At 35.3% G+C, this 18,926-nt stretch overlaps 2 protein-coding genes across 5 annotated transcripts; both read left to right on the forward strand.

Moving 5' to 3' along the window:
- The first annotated feature begins 475 nt into the window (after positions 1 to 475).
- Ppo (phenoloxidase subunit A3) lies at positions 476 to 7,320 on the forward strand. The gene is made up of 9 exons (XM_072013797.1): positions 476 to 755; positions 1,133 to 1,325; positions 1,745 to 1,968; positions 2,216 to 2,418; positions 4,401 to 4,818; positions 5,116 to 5,244; positions 5,365 to 5,689; positions 5,944 to 6,173; positions 6,604 to 7,320. Exons 1-9 carry the CDS (start codon positions 645 to 647, stop codon positions 6,847 to 6,849), a joined length of 2,079 nt encoding a protein of 692 aa, XP_071869898.1. The 5' UTR covers positions 476 to 644; the 3' UTR covers positions 6,850 to 7,320.
- A 447-nt stretch (positions 7,321 to 7,767) lies between these two features.
- On the forward strand, positions 7,768 to 18,914 carry LOC139993360 (facilitated trehalose transporter Tret1). Of its 4 annotated transcripts, none has more exons than XM_072015012.1 (3): positions 7,768 to 7,844; positions 14,767 to 14,881; positions 15,489 to 18,914. In XM_072015012.1, exons 1-3 carry the CDS (start codon positions 7,806 to 7,808, stop codon positions 17,372 to 17,374), a joined length of 2,040 nt encoding a protein of 679 aa, XP_071871113.1. In that variant the 5' UTR covers positions 7,768 to 7,805; the 3' UTR covers positions 17,375 to 18,914. The 4 variants fall into 4 exon arrangements, with proteins under 4 accessions (XP_071871113.1, XP_071871114.1, XP_071871115.1 ...); XM_072015013.1 differs by lacking the exon at positions 7,768 to 7,844 and adding an exon at positions 9,511 to 10,094; XM_072015014.1 differs by lacking the exon at positions 7,768 to 7,844 and adding an exon at positions 11,255 to 11,611.
- The last annotated feature ends 12 nt before the right edge of the window (positions 18,915 to 18,926 follow it).

The raw sequence follows: 18,926 nt of genomic DNA on the forward strand, positions 1-18,926 counted from the left end.
TTGAAAGTGTTTTTTACTCGATGAAATAAATTTCGTAGCAAACTATCATCGCGACTACCTGCCATTTTCGCTTCTACGAAATTCAAATCAAACGCATCCTATCATTGCTATTTACATCTACGATACTATCTTAATTTGTTATCGTGTTCGTATAATATATATTTGAAATATGATTGCTACGAAATATAAAAAAATATTTCTAATCTAGTTGTAAACGTCTAAGGCTAATCGCAATCCATTTCCTTCGAAAACAGGAAAAACAGGATTTCTATGGTCAAGAGCAACAGCGTATTAATATCTATCACTGAACAGTACAGATCTGTGTGGGAAATCTTGCGGTTTTTAACGAAACCATCGTATCCTCTCGAGCTTCTATATAAAGTTACAAGTGACTGCGATCGTCAACAGTTTCTAACACAGAGGCGTTGGTCGCTCGAGTCTTGACATTTTCCCTCTGCTTTTTCTCTATTCGATCGTCGATAATAATCGAAGTTTTCCACGAGTTTCACCGTTTCGTTAAATACTTGTTACACGACAAATTCATAGAAAACGTATATCGATTAACGCGCGGCGCGTAAAATTGCCATTAGTTGCGTTTGTTTCGTTTTTCTCACCATTATTCAATCCTAAAATCACTAGTTAAAATGTCGACTGATAAATCCGGTATTTTGTATCTATTTGACCGACCTGCCGAACCAGTTTACGTACCCAAAGGCGAAGATAAAGTCGCCTTTGATATTCCAGCCGCTTATTTGGTAAGTACTACTTTTTATCCGATTATTTTTAAATCATCGAAACAATAAATGATAATAACTTGTTCGCGCGATTGGCAAATATCCGATTCTTAGTCTGTTTCTGTGATTTAAATAAATCTCGCGACAACGATGTTGCAATGATTATACATATGAATTTTATAGACTAGAAAAAACCATGTAAAATACCATCAAAATCAAATGGTTTCATTTCTATTCTTATAATGAAAGAATTAGCATAGATTTCAATGATAATTCCTTTTATCTTTACTTGATACGTGCATTTCGAAAATTATTGTATCAGGTAGCTTAAATTATAAATAACTCATAGAATTTACTCTTCTTCTCACGATTTTATACGTTTCCAATCATCTACATAGCCGGACAGGTATCGTCCTGTTGCTACCCAAGTGTTCAATCGGTTCGGCGAGGATACAGAATCGAAACTTCAAGTGAAGCAGATTACTCTTCCCGATCTTAGTGTCCCGATGCAACTTGGACGTCACCAGCCATTTTCGCTGTTTATTCCAGCGCATCGAAGAATAGCTACCCGGTTAATTGACATTTTCATGGGTATGTCACTGTTTCTCTATTTCTTCCTTTCTATAGCTTCTTATTTTCTTGCGTATAATTTTTCAAATAAAATTCAAGAGTCGCTGATAATTCTTCTTTACAATGAAATTTAAAGTGCCCTCTATCCATTGCGAAACTGTTCATTCGCTAAAATGCAATGATAACTTTTGGAAAAATCGGCGCGTACAGTCCAAAAGCAGAAACTATTCTTACGATACGCGAAGGATCGCGCGTTTAAAGAAACCAAGTTTATTCAATATAATTGACACTCGTTTGCTAATTAAACTGCAAAATTCCCATTTAGAATTTACAATTCGAAAATTACGTTCGAAATTCATCATCAGAGAAAATGTTAGCTAATGAAAATTAGTTCCTAATATCGTCGATATTTGTTTCTAGTTTTACGTTTTACGTTGCAGGTATGCGGACGTACGACGACTTCCTGTCAGTTGCGGTTTATTGTCGAGACCGTGTAAATCCAAACATGTTCATTTACGCGTTATCAGTGGCGATACTTCATCGTCCTGACACGAAGGATCTCCCAGTGCCTCCATTGACCGAAGTATTCCCGGACAAATACATGGACAGTTCAATATTTAGCAAGGCTAAAGAGGAAGCTAATCTGGTGCCCGAAGGTGCCAGGGTACGTGAAAGCATTTTGTAATTTGCACATTCGATAGCTGACATTATTTTAACGAGCAATTGCAAATAATTGTTTGGACGTCAAAGTAAAATCATACGACCGTCGTCCTCGTTTTTCAAACTTTCCTGACTTTTTCCGAGAGTTTCCGTAACAGTAGATAAAATCCAATATTATTTACCTTTTTATTTTGTAACGCTGTAAACAAAAATATTTAGTCGATCGACCGACGTGTTTTTCTCACGTGTAGATTCCAATCGAAATTCCAAGAGATTACACAGCATCGGATCTGGATGATGAACATCGCGTCGCTTATTGGAGAGAAGACATTGGAATCAATCTTCATCATTGGCACTGGCACTTGGTATACCCGTTTGAAGGTGCCATGAACATTGTTAACAAGGATCGACGCGGAGAACTATTTTATTACATGCACGAACAAATCATGGCGAGGTAAATGCATTCTTTTTTCTTTTCATAAAACGTATGAAGTCTCAATGGAGGTTTATTTAATCTCCCTTTATAAGTATATTTAGAAATATACACTAAATGAAAACCTAAAAGTATTTTTTCATATCTAAGCTACAAGTTTACAAATATTAGTATCAGCGTTAAGTTTAGACAAAAGGGTCTTTTAATGTTTGATTTTGCTACCGTCGTTCCTATATTGAAAGATCATCTTTCCTATCCATTTGTTCCTCTTTTCAAGTTTCTCGATAATTTCGATCGTGTCGTTTAAAATGTTGGTTTTTTTTAACGAGGTTATACAATTTAAGAGTTACGTGTGCACCTATGCGTAAGTGTGGAACATCAACAAGTAACACTAGCTCTTTACAAAAGAATTAAAAAGGATAGCGCGTTTTATTTCTCGCATTTAAAAAAAAATCTAAAAGTAGCTACTATTTATGGTTAACTCGATGTTCTTATTCGTAATTTCAGCCTATAACACTTCCGTTCATACTGACGTAGCGTTACATCCTCCAATTATATCTAACAATTGTAATGATGTAACCAATGCGATTGTATTTTTATGCATTCTCATAAAACGATTTATCGTTGGGAAGGTAAAAACTCAGTGTAATCGAAGCTGCGAACATCGTTACTTAAAATAAAGACATTTCCAATGAGAAAATGTACTTACTGTACATATTAGGTTGGCAACTAAGTGGGTGCGGATTTTGTCATTAGATGGTATCGACATAATCCGCACTCACTTAATTGCCAACCCAATATGAACCACGATATTGAATTTAATTTGAACTGATTAATTTTCCATGCACGAGTGTATTTTCGCATTTTACATGATTACACTGAATCATTATTATCCACGTCCTATTTTGTTTTCAATAAATTACTGCAAACAACGTTAGTAAAGAAGAACTTCGCGTTTCATCGTATCGTCTTTTGTTCTCTTTCATCTTCATTTCCTTTTGTATATTATCATACATATAGTTTCATATCTGTGTGCAATCAAATATTAAAAGAACATTGTTGAGGTTACTTGATGTGTGAAAAAAGGATAAATTGTAAAGTAGAAAATATATTTTAATACAGAAGTGTAAATACGAGAAGCGAGCAACTCCAACATAGAAATTCTCCAACGATTCCAATCAAAAACTCTAAAATCCTTGGTATGTTGCCAACGAAACAATACATCGCCACTTTAAGATACCCACAGTCAAAGAAGAACCAACCAAGTTCAGAAACAGATATAATATAAGAGTTAATAACCACCAAAACCCATTAGTTACTCAATTACTTGACACGACGAATCAGATCCGCAGACTAAAAAGACAATACCCCTTAGATCGAAGCATTAGGTTCAACTAGAATCAAACATACTATAAACTCTTATAATCCAAGTTACAGTACCATGCCAAAATAATTTACTTATAGTTCTCAATGAGAATTGATTGTAAATAATCTACTAAATAAAAGAAGAAAAAACAAGAAGGAATATAATTTGAGCTGGTGCAGATCCGCACGATAGCAGTGTTACTCTATGACTGAAAGCTCTGAAGCCATCGTCGCCTGTCTACTGTTTATGGTCTGCCTTCGTCCCAGTCTTCTGTCTATACGCTGTCGATGGCTTCGGTGCTTGAGAAAACTGAAAAGACCAGATGTAGAGTTTTCTTAGAAGTGGTAATCACTTCAACAAACATAACGATTTTTCGAACTTCTTGTCATCTCCATGAGCCACTGTGTCAGCAGAGTTGCTACGGTCCCCTAAACTTCATGCGTCAATCTTGGTCTTGTCTCAGCGAACAACAATTCGCAACGTTTCAAAAAGAAGCCAATAAAACTTGTTTCATATTTGGTTCAAACTGAAGGTATTTTTTAATATCAGAAAACATTTAATTAGACGGGAAATGACCGAGAGAACGTAGAAGAGTTATATTTGTCATTGATAGATAATAAAAATGATATTTTTTCAGATACAATTGCGAACGCCTGTGCAATCGGCTTGGACGAGTGAAGCGACTGCTTAATTGGCGCGAACCGATTCCGGAAGCTTATTTCCCAAAATTAGATTCTCTGGTTGCCAGCCGAACGTGGCCAGCTCGGCCCAGCGGTGCTGTGCTTCGTGACATCAATCGACAGGTTGATGAACTAGACTTCGACATCCAGGATCTGGAAAGATGGCGCGATCGCATCTACGAAGCGATTCACACGGGATCTGTAATTAATGCGAGGGGCGAAAGAATTCCATTGACCGAGAAGGATGGGATCAACGTGCTTGGAAACATCATGGAGGCTAGCATTCTGTCTCCAAATCAGAACGTTTACGGCGATCTTCATAACTTTGGTCATGTCGCCATTTCTTACATCCATGATCCGGATCATCGGTATTTGGTAAGCACGTTTAGGCCAATAATTCCTTTCTCAACGATCATAATTGGTTATTAACGACTCGTTAGTTGAAATCATAGCTCGAGTTTCAACATTTTTCCAATATTTTATTTTAATATTTTATTTTATATTAAAATTATGCGACCTAGCTTCTGTAGAGAAGCAATCGATGCGAGTGTTTTACGGTCAGCAGAAAATTTATCGCAGGAATAAGACGAAGCGCAATAATTTTTGTATTATGCATATCATATAGACAACATTTCGCGGTTCATCCTCATTTCCTTTCTCTTCTCCTCTTAGGAAACTTTCGGCGTTATGGGAGATTCGGCTACTGCTATGAGGGACCCCGTGTTTTACAGATGGCACGCCTTCGTCGACGATGTTTTCCAGGAACATAAAAACACATTGCCCCAATATACCGTGCAACAGGTATGAAATAATACTCGTATTCATCGTATAATTAAAAACCATGACTCATTTCTTTTCGTTCGAACGAAGGCCAACCTATGTTCGCAACGATACATCGAATTTATTTTTCGTTCTTTACAGTTGGACTTCCCAGGTGTGGAAATAGCGGATGTCAAAGTGATGACCGATCAACAACAGAATGTTCTCAACACATTCTGGACCAAGAGCGATGTAGATTTGTCGCGTGGACTCGATTTCACTCCGCGTGGCGCGGTCCTCGCTAGATTCACTCACCTGAATCACGCTGACTTCACCTACACGATTGTTGTTAATAATCGCAACAAGGGAATAGTAAACGGCACTGTTCGCATCTTTATAGGCCCAAAGGAGGATGAGCGTGGTCTACCTTTTACCTTCAGACAGCAGAAGACTTTCATGATCGAAATGGACAAATTCACTACTATGCGTACGTTGCTGTATATTGTTAACTTTATTTTTATTCTGTTTTTATCCGCTTCCAATTGAATACACTAAATTCAAATTTTGCCTCAGTTTCGTTGATATCAGGTACAGGGTTTTGAAAATATTCTGCTATTCTTTATTCCAATTTGTTATAATCTTATAATCGAGATACGATTAGCTCAATCTATGCGTAAAGTAATTCTCCCATCTATCGTTGAATTCGACGATAACATTTCTTCGTACATTCTTTGACCGCAGTTCGTCCAGGACAGAATGTAATTGAACGCAAGTCAACGGAATCATCTGTCACCATACCATTTGAACGAACTTTCCGCAATTTGAGCGAAAGGCCAGGAGAAGGTAGTAGTTTGCAGCAGTTTAATTTCTGTGGATGCGGATGGCCGCATCACATGCTTGTACCAAAAGGCAACAAGGAAGGTTTCCCCATGGAACTGTTCGTCATGGTGTCTGATTATAAGGATGACGCTGTGAGTACTGCCTGTCATTATTTTATAAAGATAATTGAAAAGATGAAACGTCTAAGCAAACAGAACATTGTTTCCCCCATTCAATATTATTACGAGCGTAACACTTTCGATATTTTACATAGATGCGCGCATTACGCGCATTCCGGGCATTTTTGCACTTTCAAATTCCGCACAGACGCGTAAAAATCTACAATCTAATCACGATTCGTAAAATTCTACTCAAATTTTCGAGCGCCTTGTAGTTGCATAATTCTATATGTTGCATTCTATCGTTTGTTCTTCTTGAGTGCGTATTTGCAGACATATAAATTTGCAGAAGAATTCACAGATTAATAGATCATCGTGCAAACAGACTGTGGCATTAAAATTATAAATAAGGAAAAGAAAACTGATCGTAACTATAATCGTTTGTGTTGCTATAATCACGCAGGTGGAACAAGATACGCCGTCTAATTGCAAGGAAGCTGTGAGTTACTGTGGATTGAGGGACAAGAAGTATCCTGATGCACGTGCTATGGGATATCCATTCGATCGTCAACCACGTCCAGGCGTTGAAAGTTTGGCTCAGTTCCTCACTGGAAACATGGCGGTAACCGAAGTAACAGTTCGATTTTCCGACACGGTCGTACCTAGATCTAGATCCGGAAGTACAAGCAACAACTTAGCTTTCACGTAATCGTGCGTGTTTATGGATAGTAATTGTACTGTTCTGTTGATTATACCGACGGAAACGTAGAATGGCATTTGTTTAAAGGTTCATCTATTATTTTTTACTATTTAGCTCTTCCTTTTTTTTTTTTTTTTTTTCTTATTGCGACGAAGCAAGTAAAATAGTATTTCTTCTCTAGTTGTTGGTAATTTCTTCAAATAACAGTTCTTTCCTTTTAACCGAGTCATTTATAATAAAGAAGTATGCGAACAAATTGTAATTTGCACAGGTTGTTTGAATCAATAGAATAATTTTATAATAGAAGAAATAAAAAATATTATACTTGTTTCATCTACCAATAAACGATCGATGAATAACTCTACTTTTTATTTTGTACTATTTTAGTTATACTTTTATATTGTAAAACACCAAATGTAACGTGTAAGATGCAAAAATAAAAGGCAAAAAAAAAAACAAAGAAGAATTTAAAAACACATATATTCGTTGATTTTAATTACCTGTATCATGTGTCATTAAAAAATAGTTATATTACATTCTGGAATTTGACACTCTGCTAATGTGTGTCATATGCAGTGAAAATAAAAGGTACTGTTAAACGAAACATACACTGGCTAGCAAAATTAAAAGATTTTCACAGTACTTTCAATAAAAAATTATCGATCATTGTACTCTCATCGCTTCGTAAAGAAAAATTGCACATTAATTTACTTGCAACTATTTTAAAGCGCCAAAAAGCTTTCACCTGCACCTTGGTAAATTAACTTTAAATTAACTTTAAGCAAACTCGAAGTCCTAAAACCTTTACGATCTCAAAAATGTCACAAATTATGTATACATGTCGAAGCTTGTAGACTTTACGACTACGCTATACTTTCCAGGCAGGAATACTACGAATAGCTATGACTAATTAACAACAATTCTTGCCTGAACCAAACCGTTTTGTGCTTCATCGAATAGTATAAATGCAGAGATTGGTTAAAACGAAGCGGAGTAAATTCACTGTAAGTAGATGATTTAGAAAAATAATTGACAAACTGCAATTGTATGAGATTTTGTCTAGAATTTCTTACCAAGTCGTATTCGGAGAACTTCTCACTTCTATTCCATATATTGTCATACTTTAAGAACAATATCTTGATCCTCGCGTTTCCTAGTTCATTTTTCCAACTATTTCCATGAAGTTTCAATTAAAAGGCAGAATTCTTTCTCACATTTTTTATATTATTAATCTAATTTAGCTATCGAATCCTACAATAAAAAAATAGTATACGATACGAGCGGTGTTCATCAAATATAGTTTACCAACATTACAAAACAATCAAATGAAATTATTCAAACTGCCGCGGCGTAAAATTGAACATATAAAATGAAACAATAACTTCAGCCGTTTACCTCGTATAGGAAATGTTTTCTTAACCCTTAGCTGCTTCCGTGGAGTCATGCAACGCGTCAGACATTACAGACACTGTCACGATCTCCAATTTGTGCCAAGGCGTACGAGCTAACTATTATACATAGTTCGTAAATTCAAATCAGAATTTCTTATTGAACAATCGCAGAGCTGTGATTGGAAATTCTGATACGAATAGAAAACACATAGCAGACAGTTAATTTGCATTTCGTTGTACCAATTGAGATGTAATCTGAGTCGTTTAGCAATGTTTGCCGAACGTGTGATTAGAGTTAGGCTGTCAGGCTTTAATGTGTACCGGCTCTACAATTAACGATAATCCGATTAAGGCCAATTGGGCACGAGCGCTTGTTCTCGCTCCAATCAAGCTGATTACGAACAGTAGAATAAATAGTTACAGTCGTCAGCGGGAAACGCAAGTTTCGCGAACACCTTAAACTTAAAACGTACGAATTTGTTCTCCTCGGACGAAAAAATCGAGTCGCGTGGTTCGCAGTGTTGGAAAATTTTAAGCTGGTGTTATCGATCAGGTTATTTTGCTGCGCTGAATTTAGAATGGATTTTCAAATGGATTTAGAATTGTACGAAGTGTCAGAGAAATTGAACGTAAGACTGGAATTAGGTTTATAGCAATCGTCGAGAAGAGCGAAAAACGTTCAATAAACATAGATTCTACGATCGATCCTTTCGATGCTATATTAAATTTTATTTCGTTGTAAAGCAGCACGATATTTAAATTCAACATCTGCTATTTAATTTTTGAAATTCTACATATTATTATAATATCGAAACTTTTATCGAACCTATTCCTATTTTCGCACGTGTCAGTATATTCCATAGGAAAAATCGATAAAATTATATAAATACGTTTATTAAAAAAAGAAGTGTATAGATTAGATTCGAAAGTACGCACGTATTTACATACGTAAATAAAAGATTTCTTTCCAATTCTCACCGCTCTGTTGATAAATAAATAATATTATCGGTGACGGACGATGATACCGATAACAGATAAAGAAGATTCTGTTCCATAATTAGATGATCGACGAACAACATCGTGCAAAGTATCAGTGCGTAAATTTATTTGCAGAATTGCGACTATGTTTGCTAATAATATAATGGAGAGGCGTAAAATAGTCGGGATATTATATTTTCTACAATTTGGTATTATAAATTTACTTACGTATTTCATTTTTTTTTTAAATGTAAATTAATATAATATTAACCTAATTTACGTAAACGGAAGATCAACCGTGGAATAGCTGTGATACGTATATTAAGAAAATTAAATCGTACGTTAAAAAGTGGAAAGCCTACTGTCTTCAAAGATATTATTCACTTGTCTTATAACTGTATGCCTCTACAACTTAAAACTACAAGTTGAAATAGATATTTTGCCTTTAGAAAGAATGGTTGGTAAAAATAGCTTTACTTATCAGAATTATACCGCGCAAAAGATAAGGTTATATCATTCGAGAAAATAGCATGTTCTCTAATTGTAACACCGCTGATTCACGCGTGAAAGTGAAAATTAACTTTCGACTTATAAAACACGTGATTACGTAGAACGTAATATGAAATAAAAGAAGACTGGAATAAAAGTGAAGTTAACGATAATACATGATAGTAAATAACGTATCAAACTCTGATAAGTACGATATGATCGTAAGATGTAATCTTATGCAGTTTCATTGCACGCAAGATGTCACGTGAAACAGTAATTTGACAAAACACACTGTTTACTGGAATTGTTACTGCTAAAATTATTGGTGACAGTGATAGCAGTAAATCAAGAGAATAGTAAATGCCACATTGTTTTCAAGTGCTTTCTATTATGCAAGTAAGTACATACTCTTCGTGTGTTATTTTAATGTGGTATTTTAATCTAATCTATTTAAAAGTCCACGTATGTAACACGCGCAAACCTCTTCAAACGTTTCATTCATAAACAAACGATTTCGTATATTTTACGATTGTTTCGACAGTACGCTCACGATACATCGTCAACGTAAATATAAAACTGCGAAAGATATTATTTGTATTTTTATTACTATTATTATTGGTATTTATTATTATTATTATTATTATTATATAGTACGGACACGATTCGTTATTTCACGCGAAAAATACGATAGAAAGAAAATATTGTACGACCGAGACAAAAGAGAACCTTTCTTTACTTCAAACTACACGATACTAAAAAAAAAAAAAAAAAAAGAAATGCTATACGTATACATTGATACATTGATGAACGATAAAGGGATCGAGAAGAAGAGGCTTTTTGGTTATCTAAATGTAAAACAATAACACGATAACGATATTATAAAGTAGCTCGATTAAGAGCTCTTGTAATCTTCGCATAGTATCTAAGTTGCATTTTGTTCGTAGGATATATAGGTATACGTATGTTTGTATTGGCAAAGTAAAGCGATGGTCGTATCGCGACAGTGGTTTGACAAACTAATCGACAATCCTGGCCAACCGAGTCAGCTGGTTGGGATTATTATCATTAACCAATGACACTATACACAAATTACCAACCGCATTACAATTATAGTTATTTTCCTAAATGGTAAGATTGGAAACAAAGTGAAAATCATATGTTTTTCAAGACGCTCGTTCAACGGTAAGAGAAGGTGAAATGCAGGAAAAATTGAATCAATTGCACGGCATAATACAAAAATAAAACTCGTCTCTCTAAAATACCGTTTCTAATTGAAATTTCTCTCGTATCCCTACTATCCTCGTTTCCCTATCGTATAGTTTCAATTAAGGTTTAAACATTGTGTTTAGAAACACTCAAACATCGTATTATCAGGAGTATGTTTAAATTTATTACTGGGATATCTCCGCGTTCGTTACATGTATCAACGATACGAAATAGCAATTAATAGCAGTCGCTAGATAAGCAATTAGAAATGACCGCAACATATTTCCCAACGTAACACCAAGTACCGAAACTTCGTGGTCCCAGAAACTTTACACCCTTTTCATCCAGCGAACACATCGTCTGAGTTAACGAGAGACAACTTCGATGACTGAGGTATTTATAAACGTGATTCGTAGTGGGAGAACGAATGGTAACGTAACATTGGCAAGTCAGGTAAAAGTGGAAAAGCAAAGAAAACAGAGTTAGTGGAGAATGTACATCGCTATCATTCGCTATCATTTATTACACGATTTATTAACGACTGCCACGGAAGCATGTGCGATCGTAGGACGAATGAGACGAGCATTAACCGAATTAACGAATCGGTCAACATTAATTATGTACCTACATCGTGAGAACTACTCGGTACATTATGGTCTGTTTTGTGAGAGATTGAAAGTGTCATGACAGGAACTACGGATGTATTTGTGAGTATAAATGAATATACGTTTCTATTTGGTCGTTGGCTATTGCTTTTTCGTGTGAAACTGTTAATTTGCAGTTTGATTAGGTTATGTTATCGAGCACGAGGCTACGCGCGAATACAAAGCGCCTGCGTGTATGCGTTTACATGCTGCACACGGCGAGCATGTGAAACGTTACCGATCGCCAACTTATACGTCTGTTGTATAATTTATTATGCATCGCTATGTATAATCGTGTATTACTAAGTATAATCGTGTGTTACTATGTATAAACGTACATTATTATATAGAACCAAGTATTACGATGCATAGTGCATCATATCGCGTAATTGTTTCTTTCTTTTTTCTTTTTGAAATTCATTTGTTATTTCGTCAGTGATTCGTTTTGTGGTGTATATACAAGAGATCGTTACGCGAACGATTAATCGTATCAGAGCTGTTATTGCGTATTTTCATCATCCCAGTAATAGACCGACCTGCTTTGATATAATGTAACCGAGTGTAATACATTCGATACTAAGATTAAATTTCATTAGGCAAACAGAACGTAGACGATTTAAATGCGGCGTGAAATTAATTACGTGTACGTTCTCGTTCATTGAAATTTATCGAAGCTTTGATTTTGTCGGAATATAATAATTGAAAAGAAAAGAAAAAGAACTGTTCCCAAAGTATGCAAGACTGGAAACCCATAATCTAACTTTTTCCACAAATCTGAATTAAACGAGAAAAAAAATTATCAGTTTTTAAATAACTGGCGTTTTGCTACAGTTATATCAGTAAGATACTCGAAATATGGCTGATACTTAAACGATTTTAACACATACGAATAAGTTCGCGTATCCATACGCGTATCCATAAAAGCAATGTCCGTAAAAATGACGCCCATAACATTTACAACCATAAAAACTGCATACACGCACCGCGATTATCATTCGAGTAATAAAAACGCAATTTTTAAACACTTGCAATGGAAACGATGTCAGACGTGATCACGTCCGATTGAATTTGAATTACACGCGTACATGTGTAAGTACGTGAGCGAATCAGCTGATTTCTGAATCGGTTTTCTATTTCAGTTGCATTTAACATTTTCCGCTTTGATTTCCGAGGAACGCAAGAGGCAAACGAACGACTGTTATCGCAGCCGGATAATATTGGGTGGGCAACTAAGTGATTGCGGATTTTGTCATTAGGAGGTATAGACAAAATCCGCAATCACTTAGTTGCCTACCCAATAGCTCATAGCCAATGTACATAAGAGTCCGATGATTCTTTGTGTCGTGAACCTGAATGCAATCTTATTCTATGTAATTGGGACAAGTGCATCAGGAATCGAATAATACTGTACACATTCGCAGAAATTATAGATACGATGCAAGTGTACCGAGTGTACGGAGAAGCAGATGCAAGGAGAGAAAATGATTTATGCGGGCGTTTTCCTACTGAGGAAATTTCAAACGAAAAAATGTTTCGACACGTGAGAGATCGTAGAAAATACTACAGTTTCGGTAGGAAACGTCGAAATAGAGGGAAAACAAAGAGAAAAAGAACCGCCGCGATAAAGAAAGCTATGCTTCAAGAAATTAAAGATAATTTAAATGCTGGATTATGATCGCAACGTAGCCGATGAAGCAACGTGGAACAAAAATAACTAATAGTCGAAGCTGTGCAATTATTTTTGCTCATCTTAATTTTTATACTATAATAAATATAATCATATAATAGTTGGCACTCGATTGTTCTAACATAATTAGGATGTCTCCTAAATAGAATAAGAACAAAAATATTATTGTTCCTATGTCAGAATATTTAAAATTAATTCGTTACATTTAAACATGTAACAAGGAGAATTAGAAGTGTTTATGTACTGAAATAATGTCGACTGTATGTAAAGGGGAAATATCCTCAGAAGTCCCCAGTATGGTTGTGGCAGTCGTGTAAATCGTATAAATCAATACGAAATCCGTAAATCGCGAGATTCAGTGTAAAGATTTCTTACAGTTGTTCTTTTTTTTGCGATAGATAATTACCAATGATCTTTCGTGCAGTTTTTAAATGATTATGTGTGAACTGGATTCTACATATTGAATTATTGAAAATCTATCGTGATTATATTACTGCGTGAAAGTACTTATTTCTGGCAACATGTCTCAGCGTAGGACGGTAAGCATTTGATCTGATTATATGATAAATATTTCTGAGATAAACAGCTACAAATTAAATATCGCAGAGTAACAAATCCTAAATTCTAGTTTCACGAGAATATAAAAAAAAAGCGTTTGTTTGAGATCCTATTTTCAGCGAATTTAAGTATTATTTTTTATTTCCAAATAGAGATACGAATCCATAGGAATTAGTATTAATTCCGAATCTACAATTGTATCGAAGGTTCCTCAAGATTTATAAAACTTGCAACTATTACCAAAACTTTAAAGTTGTGATTCCTACGTCTCGATTTAAAGTTTTGGCAAATAATGAAATGTATTAACATATCGTGTCGATAATACCAAAGAACCGTCCGATTCTTCGAATATGATTCCATATTTAAATGTCACGATAGTCTTAAGTCTTGGACCTTGTGTCATAATCGATCGTGTCCAGTAAAAATTCTAAATCTTTCACCCTAATTTAAACAGTCATGACCCACCAGAACATAAAGTTCAAAGCTTAAAACTGTCACGTCTTATAAATATCGAATAATATTCGAAGGTTCAAACGGTTCTTCGGTATTATCTATACGACATGTTAATATATTTCATTATTTACAAAAGATATTTAAAAAACAAGTAAAAACCTTTCAAATTATCATTGATTTGGTGGACACTCAAAGGAAATGATTTTAGAAGAAAGTTATCAAAAGCACAAACAGCCTTTAGCAAACGTCAGTGAAAAACTCAAGTACGTCTTCTATCTATAATAAGTTCAAATAACATCGAGTATATTTTGATGCTGTTGATATAAATACCATAAATTGTATTTCTGTTAAGATAGGAAAAAGACAATTTTTCAATTCCTTTGAAAAAATACTAATATTTAAATACTTATTAATATCTTTTCCGTGGTTCGGAATTTATATTCGCTCAAAAGTTTGATTAGACTATCTAATTAGAAAAGAATTATGATTTCTATCCTTAACAAACGTATCTGTTTTCCAGGTTCCCACGAGATTTCCTGACGGCGGTGGTTTAGATCCTTCCGGTTCATCACCGCAAGAGAAAGCTCGTAGGCTCTGCACCTCACAATGCCGGCAATGGCTAGCATGTATTTCCGGTTAGTTTTCACTCTTGATATTACATCAGGTATTTATCTGTAATTTTAATACGCAGTATGCGATTTACTTTCGCTCCCCGAATTGATGTTTCATAGTGATATTCGTGAATTATTTCTCACTTCTAATGACTTTCGTACCACCGTTTAAAGTTGAATTTCTATTCCATCCTACATTACGATAAATTTAACATTTCGATTCTCATATTCATCGCACTGATTCTTTATTATATCATAAATTGAGTGCGTACTTTTATATATTTATGAGAAATCTGAAAGCGAAAAAATGTACAGACTTATCGCAAGTCTCTAACAAATTTTACTTCATGTAGTATTTTACTTCATGTAGTATTTTACTTAATGCACATATAATGCGAAAGGATTAACAGATTAATAATAAAATAGTTAAGAAATAAAACTAGTGGAAAGCATTCGAGCTAACATCGCGAAGAGTCCAATTACTTATAACCTGCGGTAGGTATTAATTATAAATATATAAATAGTATATATTAAAAATATGAATTTGCATAAATATATGCAGTGTAATTATAAAACAACCGCACTACAATTAACATATGCTATATATAGCATTACCTGTTTCTTATTCCAGCAACGCTAACCATGGTCATAGTCGGTACAGTCTATGGATGGACAACGACTTCACTTCTGCATCTAACATCTGGGACCGGCGGCGTGCCGCTAACGTTAACACACGACGAATCTTCATGGATCGTTTCTTTGACAGTACTTGGCTCAATGATCGGTTCACTTGTGGGTGCCCAATTCGCCGATCGCTGCGGTCGTAAATACTGCCTCCTTTTATGCTGCTCAATTTTCATCTTAGGCTGGATCATCATCTACGCCGCAACTTCCGTACCAAGCCTATACCTTGCTCGGGTGATTCTCGGTGTAGGCGTTGGTATTGCCTACACGATAAATCCCATGTACGTGTCAGAAATCGCCGACATCAACATCAGAGGCGCCGTAGGTACTCTAATCGCAGTGAACGTATTTGCCGGGTCACTGCTAACCTGCACCTTAGGACTCTGGCTGACGTACAAGTCACTCCTGGCGGTTCTTGTAACAATATCCTTTATATCCTTCTTCTCGAACATGTGTTTCCCCGAAACTCCGTATTTCTTGGTAGCAAAAGGTCGAAAGAAGCAAGCACGTAAGTCGATAACGTATTACAAAGGCATCGTAGATCCTCACGAAATGACAATCGCATTACGTGCTCTACGCCCACAAACCAGACGCAAATTACAACGAAAAGCCAAAAGCGATTTACCCTCACAATCCAATAGCAATTTACCCCCACAATTCAGAAGCGGTTTCCCCACATTATCCTTACGCGATGTACACTCAGACGCCATATGGGAAGTAGCAGATACAGAACCCATGTCCGATTTACACTTACCATCCAGTAGCGATTCACCATCCATATCCATAATATACTCAGAAGTCGTTTGCGATGTACACCCACAACCCACAGATGAATTACGCTTACAACCCTCGCGCGACTCGCCCGAATTACCCCTACAAACCTCGCGCGAGTTACACCCACCATCCACAAGCGAAGGACACCCACTATCTACAAGCGAAATACAGCCAGAACCCACAAGCGAAATACAGCAAGAACTCACAAGCGAATTATACACACGAACCAGAAGCGATTTACCCTCACAATCCAGAAGCGATTTACGCAAACAATCCAGTGTGGATTCACGCGGATCGATTGGGTCCCATGAGGTATACGTGGAAGTACCTAAACAAACCTGGATAACCAAGCTACGAGTAATACTACAACGAAGCAACAGGAAAGCTCTGTTTCTTATGTTTGGCTTGATCATGGCACAACAACTTAGCGGAAACTTCGTCACTATGCAGTATCTGGAGGTGTTGTTTAGCAAAACAAAGATCGGTATCGAACCAAACGTAGCGACGATTTTGATTCTGGCTGTCGGCTTTATATCTGGCAGTTTATCCACCTTAACGGTGGAATTTCTTGGAAGAAGAACACTTTTGATTCTGTCTACGCTTGGGTCGTGTATTACATTAAGTATTCTAGCAACTTATCTTTTATTAGTTCAACATAAGTTTGACGTTTCCATTGTCTCTAGTCTTCCCGTTATCGACCTAATTATATATCAATTAATGTTTCAAATTGGTTTAGGTACGATACCCAATGTTCTTCTATGCGAGTTATTTCCTACGGAACTAAAAGGCTTTGTTGGTGCCATTATTGTGATTTTCGATGGTATAATTGGTTTTACCGTGTCGAAACTGTATCAAGTGATTACCGATAATGTAGGATCGTATTCGATTTACTTTATCTTCGCGACATCGTGCTGTTTGGCATTTCTGATGGTGTACATATGGATACCGGAAACAAAAGGAAGAACATATCACGAGATTGAAGCGCTTCTAGTTGGTAAAAATTTTTATTCCTCCAATGAAGAAGTTAGAATCGATAGAAGGGATATTCATAGATCATGACAGGAGAAATTGTACCGTACGTCGTGGCACGGTGTCTACACACTCGGAATATTTTATTTCTCATTTTTATCAGTATAACGATAAAGATTTGCAATTTTAACACGATATGCAATTTTTGTAGTAACGTAGTCTTATTCGTTTGTAAGTGTAATTTTAGAAATGGCTCTAACAAAGGTGATTGTCATTTACAAACATGTGTATCGTATAAATTGACTTGCATTGAACTTAGAAGAAAACATGTTCTCAAACTAATCTTTTTATCCATTTCATAACACGAAAAATGTAATAATATCAATTAACTCGAGATAATTGAACAACAGTTTGCAAAAGTAAGAAAAGTAATATACTAAAGAATGGCAAGGTGACATAATACTGACAAGAACAATTTTTTATATCTCAGCTATTATCTATGCTGTTATTTTTTGTTTGCAGTATATAACATATGTATATCATATATGCATCTGTTAATATTGTTATAATAAACAGCAAGTACGCTGAAAAACTCAGTATTTATGGTAAAAATAATGTAATATAATTAACATAACACACTGCTAATAAGTACTTATATTACATTGTGTTTGTCGCTGATAAGCATATGTGTACACACATATAAATATATATGTGTAAAACACGGTCTTTTCGGCGTTATATTATAGTTATTACTGAAAACTATTTGCATATGTTAGTCCGAATATTATAGTAATTACTGTATCATAACATTTATCAGTGATAAATATCTAGCCTCGTCTAGCAGGAATTCTATCGAACTGTCAAATGGTATTTTCGGTGAATTATGGCTATAATAATAGTGTTCACTTCAGAAATTTATAATATTTCCTTCTTTTAATATACGATAATTTACGCGAAAAATTAAATATAGTTGATTTTATAAAGTTTTGTGTATCAACAATTATATATTTATTGTATATCTTTCAAACAAATATCTTCCTTATTAAAAAGCTACAAGAAACATGGATTATCAATATATAAAAGCACAAACATGATTTGGAATGTTCTATTTCATTTAAGTTTTATTCCAGACGAATTTATTACAGAAACCCCTAGTGGAAATTAATTAAAGGATTCCGACTGAAGACAAGTCAACTGTAATACCAAATACTGCTAAGGTCCTAACCCTACGGCATGCTAAATCGGTAATGTCGATAGCGATATTAAAATGGTAAGAAAACCACCGAGTTCACTGGGTAAAGTACTCTGAATAGGGAGCTTCTCTTCCATGGTAACATCACCCCTCCTCTTACGAAAAATATTACTAATTTTGTATAAAAGAATTCGGGAAAAACCTTTCTTGCCATTCATTTGCAAAATATTAAATATTCTTTAATCGTTACGGAGAACAAACAACAAAAAGAGCTTTAAAAACAACCGAAGCGGAAATTAAAACCTGAAAGCAAAGATTGAGTTAAATCTAAAACTAAATTACATTTATATTATAATTCTCTGTGAGATGGTAATTCGTATATGTATCGATATTTCACACATTCACTATTATAAAAACGGGACTAGACGTGACATTATATGAGACTCCGTC

Source organism: Bombus fervidus, chromosome 12 (genome assembly GCF_041682495.2).
Source record: "Bombus fervidus isolate BK054 chromosome 12, iyBomFerv1, whole genome shotgun sequence".
NCBI classification, from domain to species: domain Eukaryota; kingdom Metazoa; phylum Arthropoda; class Insecta; order Hymenoptera; family Apidae; genus Bombus; species Bombus fervidus.

What these genes read in the sequence shown, in the direction of transcription:
- Ppo (XM_072013797.1), top strand. Translation starts at nt 645, where the DNA reads ATGTCGACTGATAAATCCGGTATTTTGTATCTATTTGACCGACCTGCC. An exon ending in ATCCGGATCATCGGTATTTG is followed by an intron (nt 4,819 to 5,115) that starts GTAAGCACGTTT and finishes TTCTCCTCTTAG; the next exon opens with GAAACTTTCGGCGTTATGGG. An exon ending in CCCAATATACCGTGCAACAG is followed by an intron (nt 5,245 to 5,364) that starts GTATGAAATAAT and finishes CGTTCTTTACAG; the next exon opens with TTGGACTTCCCAGGTGTGGA.
- LOC139993360 (XM_072015012.1), top strand. Translation starts at nt 7,806, where the DNA reads ATGCAGAGATTGGTTAAAACGAAGCGGAGTAAATTCACT. An exon ending in CGAAGCGGAGTAAATTCACT is followed by an intron (nt 7,845 to 14,766) that starts GTAAGTAGATGA and finishes TCTGTTTTCCAG; the next exon opens with GTTCCCACGAGATTTCCTGA. An exon ending in ATGGCTAGCATGTATTTCCG is followed by an intron (nt 14,882 to 15,488) that starts GTTAGTTTTCAC and finishes TTCTTATTCCAG; the next exon opens with CAACGCTAACCATGGTCATA.